General features: G+C 40.7%; 1 protein-coding gene across 1 annotated transcript; it reads left to right on the forward strand.

Moving 5' to 3' along the window:
• Positions 1-9,909, forward strand: LOC134285629 (uncharacterized). Its single transcript, XM_062846781.1, has 2 exons — positions 1-3,989; positions 4,069-9,909. Exon 2 carries the CDS (start codon positions 4,600-4,602, stop codon positions 7,153-7,155), a length of 2,556 nt encoding a protein of 851 aa, XP_062702765.1. The 5' UTR covers positions 1-3,989; positions 4,069-4,599; the 3' UTR covers positions 7,156-9,909.
• The last annotated feature ends 343 nt before the right edge of the window (positions 9,910-10,252 follow it).

Here is a 10,252-nt window from a genome sequence, read left to right on the forward strand (position 1 = left end):
GGCGTTAATTGTGACGTTAGTTTAGCTCTTCAACCGAGGGGCTTAGCGGTAACATCCTCCCCCGCATGTCGCACTTGTTTACAGAAGCGCGTTATCCTCTGTGAAGCCACCATACTCCTGTTCTACTTCCAATATAGCCAGTTTAGTGACAGCTCTTCTGAGGACCCCCTTGGTGTAGAAACAACTGCTTGGCGCACTATTCCGTCTTTTCCCGGATACGTTCGCACAACCCGGCCTCTCATCCATTGATTGCTGATTCGTTCATCGACAAAAAAAAACACCAAAAACACCGAAGGTGCCGGTGTAGTACTAGATTTGTAGTAATGAGCTGAATTTTTGTATGGTGAGAAGGTCAATTCTCCGTTTCTGCAAATAAATGGTGCAAAAAGCGTGGGTATTATGATTCCTTGCCTAATTTGATGCTGTTTGAGCAAAACTTTGGATAACTTTGTTGTTTATGTTGCAAGAAATGGAGAAAACAACATCACTGTTGACGGTCTGAACTCTTCATTTGTAGCGTCCACTTGTTCCTCCATCCAGTCACCATCTCGCTCGTACAGAATGGTAGGTCCCCTATACCAGCGGCTTTCAGGGTTAGTCGAATAGCCTTTACCCCATTTTGTCTTGTGCCGATCCACCTCCATTCTGAAACTGAGGATGAACTCAGAATTTTGTTGATCCTAAATGCCACAAATTTCCGGCAGCGCCGTGCATTAGATTTTATCCTCGCAACCACAATTGTAGAGTCGCTCCAGAGATAGGTGTGTGTAACCTTCACTGAATGATGCTCTTCTATAGCCTTCCTCAGCCGGGTTCCTATCAGAGCGGCCATCAGACTCTGAAAGTTCCGACAGGGATTTTTCGTGGAGTTCATAAAAGAATTCTTAAAGAACACTTCTCCAGGGGCGCTACCTGAAGTTTTTGAAGGATTTCTTGTTGAGTTGATAGAGAGATTTCTTCAGGAACTCCCTCTATGATTTATTCTCAAATTCCTTCAAGGATTTCTCCAGGAACACCTTCATGGATATCGGCAGGGGTTCCTTCAGGTACTTCTTTTAGAATTCATCTAAGAATTCCTTGAGGAATTTTTCATGGAATTCTTTCTGAAGTTCTTTGAGGTACTTCACCTTGAAGATTTTTGAAGATTTTTTTTTTGATTTCTTAAGGGACTCCTTATGATACTCCTTCAGATATTTCTTCAGGAGTTTATTGAAAGACTCGTCAAAAAGTGCTTGAGAGATTTCCTCAGGACGACTTTCAGGTATTTCTCCTTGAAATTCTTCTTAGATTTTTTTTTCTGGAATTCTTTGAGACTTCTTCTGAAGTTGATGGAAGAACTCCTTCAAGGATTACTCCAGGAAATCCTTCAGGGTTTTTTTAGAAATTCTTTTTGAGATGCTTGTGGAGTTCCTCCTGGAGTTCGTTCAGGGGTTTCTTCCGAAATTGTTGGACAAGTTTCTTTAGCTATTTGTTATTACCAGAAACTCAATTCGTAGATAATGGTCTGGTTTAGGAACACTGCGATGATTCGTTTCTTCATTTTTAAATCACCAGAACACTTAGTCCATTTGTCTGTGACTAAAGGTAGGTTTTTCATGGTTTATTACGGTATCTAGTACACTTGTATTCTTGAACTATCTGGTATCAACAAAACATGTTTTGGATAAGATTCACTGGTATTACGACTGATTGGTGTAACGATTCTAACAACGATATTTGTAATGTCTTATGTAACTATTCTTCTATTACTGATTTCTAGTATGGATTTTCGCTTGGACTTTTATATGGTTCTTATAAAATGCGGAAGCTTATTACAAAGAGGTTTATGTCCACCTTTAGTAGAACACAATATATCTATTCTATTTCCTGATAGTTGTAATAGTGACCAAAGGGAGAAAAACTTACTTCATATACGTATAGAAAAGCACTTATTCAAAGCAAACTCATTGCGGTAATGGTAACAAAAGAAATACAGTTGGTTGGAGTGTTCACTATTTATTAACAGATTCCTCCTGGAACCCCTTCAAAGATTTCTCTTGCAATTCCTTCGAAGATTTTTTTCAGGAACTGCTTCACGAAAATCCAGGTATTTCGTCAGGGATTCCTCCAGAAATTTGTTGAGAGATTTCTCCAGGAATACCTTCAGGGATTCCTATACTGCAATCAGGATGCAATATGTTCACAGTCATTGACTGAAAACAGTACGAATTTGAATGATTCTGCACTGAATATTCAAAACAAACAAATTCATTTTCGCTGTTTCTCTTCACACAGTCAGTCAATTCGTAGTCATTGAATATGAAGCCGATCGAGAAACATCTTCATAATTATTTACGTTTATGGCTACGATTCCCGCCAAAAACACTCCACAACAATCAAATGGAATAAGATCTGTGTAAGCACTAGGTGTATAATAAAGCTTGATTAACCCTAAAAGGGATACCTTCATGGCCTCAGTTTCGTAACCTCGCTGAGTGTGTTCCATCAAAGACGAGCTCTGAAAGGCGCCCTCTTAGGTTCAAGTTAGGATCGAAGCTAGGATCGAAGTCAATCAGCCTCTTACCACAGACAAACAGACGTAACTCTTAAAGGAAATTCATCAAAAACTTTTGCCCGGTGTCTTTTTTATGAGCACACTGCCACCGCGCGAGACACTGTCGGCCATGATGAATTTCGATTTGACGTTTTCTAACACGCACACTACTACACAAATCGCCTGTAATTTTCGTTTGCATCATTCAGCAACGTGTACACTGGCAAACGTCAAAGCTATCGAACACTAGCGCCTCTGGTGGAAGAATCGCGCAAATCTAATGAAATTTGAATTGATCGTTAAATGCATGTGCCAAGCCGTTTTGAAGAGTGTTACGTCTGTTTGTCTGTGCTCTTACCTTACCAACATACAGCAAAACGATATTTGTGTGGATGCTTTACAATTCTCCACAAACATTTCGTTCTCCGTTGGCGAATGCTGTGTTACGTTTTCTATTTTGGTTGTTTGAATTTATGTTATAAAGGTAAAAGTGTATGAAAAAAAGTGTGTTAAATGTTATACTTGTACATATATATTCCTCATCGTCATTTGAGCATTTGTAGTGCTCCAGAAGAAATTCCTCAAAGAATGCCAGGAAAACCCCTCAAGGTATTAATGCAGCAACCCTTCAAACATCCAAAGGAATCCTTGAACAAGCTTCAAGAGAAACCCCTGACGGATTTTCACGAGAGATTCCTGCACGCAGAAAAAAAGATTGTATACTCAACAAAATGTTGGGTCAAACTCGACAAACTTGATTGTCATCTGAAGGCTAACAAACATTTTTGTTGAATTCAACCCAAAATGTTTGTCGACTCGACAAACATGATGGTAAACATCTCCTTTGAAGAAGTTTGTCATGTCAACAATCTGCTTGTTATATTAACAATCATTTTTGTTAAATCAACAAACTGGTTTGTTAATGTGACAGCTGGGAACGTTTTTGTTTTTTTTTTCAATTTTCTTGAGAAAAATTACTAATTTATGTTTCATATGTTTATTTTTTTGTTCTAGGATGCTTAAATAGTACACAAATGAATTCACGATGGAAACTTTATCCATATTCACCCTGGTCACCTTCGGTGCCGCATTCCTATGGGATCCCGCACGGTGGGGACAAGCTTATTAGCTGGAAGTGAAAAAAGTGCACAATTTATTTTGTTTTCTTATCTAGTAGAGTAGATTTTGGCTTTAACAATACTTACATGTTATACCGATATATTTCGATGAAAATGTAGGCGGCTGCAAACGAAGACCGTGCTGAAAGCAACCAGATTTGAAGAAGTCCCATCTGAACGAGGCAGTTGATGCGTTTTGGATGTGAAAATTTCTTCCCTGAGCGCAGTGTATAAAAATGCAAAAATGATTAATTCATTAAAGAAGTTTCCAGCTGCTCTTAGCGAATCGCCGAGAAAGCGTTCACGCACTAAGAAGACGGCTGCGCTTAAATTGTGATGTAATGCAAGCAGAACTTACCTATTATTTGCTTCATAAAATAAATATCTACAATATCCGAGACAATATCTTAATTTTAGCTAAAAATGTTGAAAAGTTTGCACAAACTGATCGCACCAGACCAGTAGTGTTGCTGGCAACACTGCTCCGCAACCGAATGTCACTGTCGCTTAAATCAAACGGTATGAAATGAGATGATATGACAAATGGAAGAGATAAGAGAGATGTCATACTGTCATACAAGTATACGATGATGCAACGTAATCGTCACGTGAAATTAGTGCATTAACTATTAATTCTAATTAGAATGTTTAAACTACAAATGTGCTAAATTGAATTTAAACTACTTGAATCTAAGTGTAATTATCACAGTTGAAATCACAGATCGTAAGTAATTCTAAAATGAATAGTGCTAGTTTACAGTTCCTAATCTAACCTAAAATCACAGGAGATGAATTAAAACGACACGAACAAGGAGGTAACCGGAAAATACTATCCGAAACCGATTTTTGTAAGTTATATGTAAACTTTGTAAACCCTAATCTAACATGAAATAAATATTTCAGCTTACAGCTGATTCACACCAATCCTGAGTTGTGGGCTGCTTATAGATGTCGGCAATGACCCCTTGTTCCCGTAACAAAACTGTAAGAAAAATCGATCCGATGAGTGCTGATTGGGAAGACGATTTCTCGGCATCGCTACATTCAGCAAGAGCAGGAGACTGCGGCACCTATTCGCGCCCTGCCTCGTACGATCGTACTCAGATGACTCGCAGTTGTACACCAGCGAGTAAAACAACAACCAATCGCTACCGCTTCGATCTTGTATCCCTTCGGTTGCAACAACTGAAGGCAGAGCGCGCGATACAGCTGCGCGAACTCGAAGCGGAAAGGCGAGCGATACAACAGGAAAGAAGTGCTATACAAGCAAAATATAGATTGCTAGAGAAGCAACTAACCCTACAACGAAATGTGAGCAAATCCAGCTCCCGCAGCACCGCGATGTCCGCAATGGGATCAGAGAAACAACAAGCATCATCCAATGGCAGAGAACACACACCGGTGGCATACAATGAGGGAAAAGTAATTCCCTATGGACCAGTGGGACACATCTCGCTGAAACAGGTAGAATCGGAGGTGCAGCCTATCAAACAATCAACACGATCGAGGCTGCTGGCTACACGGGTGGACTCTTTACCTGATCGGCCGCAATCAAACGGGGTTCAGCAGCGATACAACCGCGTGTTTCCCAAAGTAGTCAACGATGAAAACAACAATTTGCCATCTATTCTTGCAACACCATCTAGGTCGAACCATACCACGAATTCAACAGCTCCAGGTACTTTCATGCAGTTTGAAGTTAAACTGTACCAATACCAAAAGGTACTGGACCAGTCTTGCCAGCCGTCTTGCGTTACCGAGCAGTGCAAGCCGGGATCGAATATCAGCGGCTACATTCGAAGCTTGTCTAATAGAGAAAAGAACTCCATTGGGAAGCTCTCGCTCGTCATCAACGGAGCATGCTTCAGTAAGGAGTGTCCTATACACCATAAACAACCACGGCGTTCAATTTTCCGAATAGAATGGGGTGACCAAGCATTGCTGCTGTGGATGAATCCCGTTAAAATTAAACTGCAGCCAGATACAGGCCAGGGTGCCAGGATGTTCGCCCAGCTGGCTTCAGTGACCTACAATTTGATCTCATCCCATTGGAATAAGAGACGAAACGTTCCTACGCTGATGATCTCCGGTTTAGACGATGACGTACAACAACACACGATCATTTATGCGGCGACGGCCAAGCTTCTATTTAGGTTTTGGAAGTTTACCATCACGATAACTCTGCCCGGCTGGTTCCACTACAGCGACAATTTCTCTAGAGATGAGTGCGTGGAATGTTCTCGGTCGTTATCCAACGGCTGGACTAATCACCTTGGTGTCAAGCACCAGTCTCTCAAAGCCGAAACAGACTTTCGTGGATCGCTCGTGCTCCGTCGTATGCCACGAAATCTCTCCGTGAACAAGCGAACGAACATTAAGAGCAGCTTTACAATTGTGCAAATAGCTTGTAAGGAACTGGTCTGCGATTGTATGGGTTCCATCAAGCATGTTGGCGGAATGGCACTTGGATACGCGAACGTTCCCCGTGAAATGCTGCAGAAGAAAGAGGTCCCGCTGAAGCAATGCCAGGGTAACAGTTACACAATTCACGACGATCGCTATCATCGACAGCAGCTAGCCGATCCGAATAGGTTCTTGCAAAGGTCTGCTTCGCGGCCCGTACAACTCGTTGGCGGCATGAGAATAGGAGAGGCTCTCATTCCCTACGGCACTGCAGTAAGAACCAAAGAATCTCATAAATCAGCTGTCGCGGAGAGCGTAATGGAGCTGGGAGACTTGGGCTACTTGCCCACCCGACTGAAGCACAACCATGATCACGAGCATCTCTTAGGATGGAAGGCACATCATCACAAGCAATCGATTTTTATCGCCAGCGAGATACTGACCGACGACGGGAAAAAGGCGAGAAAGGAGAAATTATACGGCCGGCATGTTCATGTGAAGAACCTGGTTGTACTCTACTCGTCTGCGATAAACTACATAATCAGCATTGAACGGAAAGACCATACGGCTAACGATTTTCAACTACTAATAGAAAATTTCAGTATCAATCTTCTACTAACAACTTTCAATTCGGACGAAGAGTCTTTGCTATCGACTGACTACGGTTTGAGTATTCTACCGTTGCCTCGACCGGTCTTGGTAGTACCATGGTGCGTCTCCGGCGTGCATAAAATACGCATCGCAATTGAAGGAACTATTTTGCACCAGTGTGACAAACATTCACTGGTCAAAGCAACAACGATCAATGGGTTATACAGGTTCAAACAACGGCGTGAAGAACTAGATGCTCAAAATATTAAGTTGTTCTGTTGGAATCCAGGTAATCCACAACGTTATGACGATAGCAAGTCTAGTGCCTTTGACCGTCTAGGTGATAAGCATCAACACAGTGTAGTGTGTAGGGTTGGTAATCCTACTGATCGTGAAGAATGGTGTAGGAATAACAATTACTGGCTAAAATTTGGCAATCGAAGAGGTGACAACGGTCGAGATAATAGGCCGCTAACGAATCCGAGTGGACAGTTCAATTTCAAACAGTAAAAACGTTGGTTGACCGACCAAAAAAAATAATAAGGATAGGAAAAACGGTGGAAAGCATAACACGTATGGCGATAGGGGAAGTATTGTGAAGATAACGGTGATTTATTCGGAGGCACTGTTACGAAAACAACTAGAAGGCGTTCATCGGGATTTTTTTTTTAGTAAAACTGGAACCTGCGGTCAGCGTTACGGGGGGGAGTATGTTGCTGGCAACACTGCTCCGCAACCGAATGTCATTGTCGCTTAAATCAAACGGTATGAAATGAGATGATATGACAAATGGAAGAGATAAGAGAGATGTCATACTGTCATACAAGCATACGATGATGCAACGTAATCGTCACGTGAAATTAGTGCATTAACTATTAATTCTAATTAGAATGTTTAAACTACAAATGTGCTAAATTGAACTTAAACCACTTGAATCTAAGTGTAATTATCACAGTTGAAATCACAGATCGTAAGTAATTCTAAAATGAATAGTGCTAGTTTACAGTTCCTAATCTAACCTAAAATCACAGGAGATGAATTAAAACGACACGAACAAGGAGGTAACCGGAAAATACTATCCGAAACCGATTTTTGTAAGTTATATGTAAACTTTGTAAACCCTAATCTAACATGAAATAAATATTTCAGCTTACAGCTGATTCACACCAATCCTGAGTTGTGAGCTGCTTATAGATGTCGGCAATGACCCCTTGTTCCCGTAACAAGTAGTGTGTTTATGTTTATGAAGTTAGTATACACTCTACATTTTTGCTACACGTCTGACAGATAATACCCATATTTAACAAACATGTTTGTTGATCTGAACAATTTTATTGGAGGTTCAACAAAATTTGATTGTTGTTGCAACAAATGTGATTGGTAGACTAACAAACGTGTTGGTTTGAATCCAACAAACCATTTTGTTGATTCAACTTAACCAAATTTCTGTGCGTGTGAAAAAGATTCAATAAATTTCAAGGAGAAATCCATGGAGAACTTCCTGGATTAATCATTGAACTCATGTAGAAATCCGTTAAGGAATTGCTGGAGAAATCCCTCAAGGTATACATTTTTTTTATCTGTATTAACGAGATTTTTAGCCCTAGGCTAGTTCATCTCGGGACCCACGCTTTGCTTCCCTTCCGAAGGAAGAACTCACATTTGTGTGAGTTTGTCGGGAGTGGGATTCGATCCCAGGTCCTCGGCGTGATAGTCAAGTGTTCTAACCATCACACCAGGTCCGCTCCACGTCAAGGTATACAGGGGAAAACACTCAAGGAACCTCAGGAGAAATCCATCAAAGAATTGCAGTCAGGGCGCAAAATTTTCGAGCAGACGAGCTTGCGGCAATTGTCATTCACTTGCCTGCATATTCATATTCAGCTGCTCGATACTCGTTTATCAACTGAATGAAAGTCAATGAATATTTGTAAGCATCTTACAAACTGTTAAATGGCTGATAAAATATTAACGTTTCGATTACATTTAATGGTGCTTTACCTAGTTCTACACACATTGAAGAGATCAAGTTATCGTAAAGGACCTCGAGTATTATTTAAACAACTGTAACGGTACGAAACCTGCTTCGAAACGGTAAAGAAGCTCTAGCCAGCCACACCAATACAAGGTGAAGAATGATCAAGAGACTCTGATCACGCTTAAATAACTAACCTAAAATAACAAACAAGTACCTGAGCAATCGCGTCTTCAATGCCTGTGTTACGATAAAGACAACACAGTGCGTTTTTTTTTCAGTTGGATGCCATGTTACGGAAATAATATGGAACTCTACAAATGCTCTAGTTTATTTTTCGCTTAGACGCCCTGCTACGAGGCAAAACAGAACACTACAAATGCACGATATAACATCATCAAGCATATTTTTCGCTTTATTATTCTTTTCTCTGTTTGTATTAGTTGATTACTTGTTTTTTGGTGATTATGCATTATTTTACATGTGATGTAATCCTAAAATTGTTTTCATATAAGTGCTGCAGTGATTCCGATAACGAACAAAAACAAATTAAACCAGTTTCGCATGTTCATCTAATTGCCACTGGCGGCAATCGCACTATAGAACTCGTTATTTTCGCATTGCTTGTATCGCCAACAACAAAGCGGTCAGTCATGAGTCACACAGAACATCAAGAGCAGTAGTTGATGCCGGGGCGTGATATGAAGGGAACTTACGTATTTTCGGCAGTTTTGTTCTCTTCGTCGTGAGGGGTTTTCCGAAACCGATTTATCTCAAAACTGGCTCCATAACTTTCCTCACCAAACAGACTGATATGGCCACGTTTAGTTTAAGGTAATTTGGCCGACGAAAACCTCTCATGACGAAGTGAACAAAGCTACCGAGGGTACCCCAGAACAGCTCGAAGTTTCACTACCAATTGGTAGTCCTTAAGTCCATTAACCTCTGGTTTATGATGCTAGGAAATAGTGTGTAAATCAGACTAAATTGATTACATGAAATTATTAGCACATACTTTTGTATGTTTGGTCTGTCCTATGCGTGATGAATCATTGAAAAACCGGTTTGATTCAAGTTGATTTTGCTACGTATGTCACGTGTCTGCTTTGACCCTTCATTCATTTTAAATATGTATGTTTGCAATCGTCACAGCTTTGAGTATGAACCGGTTAATCAAGCTCGATCGCTTGAAAGCTTTGTTTGTAAACTATACTAATAGCTTCTGGGTATATGATTCGACGCCGATTAGGCAGTGGTCAACAAAACTGTTGTTTTGTTTTCAGTTTTCATGCTTCCATGCAATTTGTGATTTACCTTATCGATATTCGAATTAATTTGAAATATGCATAATATAGTGTGACATAGCGTATTCTAAGTCATCTAATGCTTCATTTGCAGTCATCCATTTAGGCTAATTTAAAACCAGCTCAGGCCACAAACAACGACTTCACGATTGCGTGACACACCTACTACAATGCACCACATGCTGCACCGGTGATGGACAGAGGCAGGTAAACAAGCTCAAATTGCCATTCGTTAATGAAGTATCGATATGAATTGCGGTCACGCGAACCATCAACCCAACCCTCAGATGAAGGTCAGCCGAACCAAATGGTTGTCTGTCTGAGTCGG

Source organism: Aedes albopictus, chromosome 1 (assembly GCF_035046485.1).
Source record: "Aedes albopictus strain Foshan chromosome 1, AalbF5, whole genome shotgun sequence".
NCBI classification, from domain to species: Eukaryota; Metazoa; Arthropoda; class Insecta; order Diptera; family Culicidae; genus Aedes; species Aedes albopictus.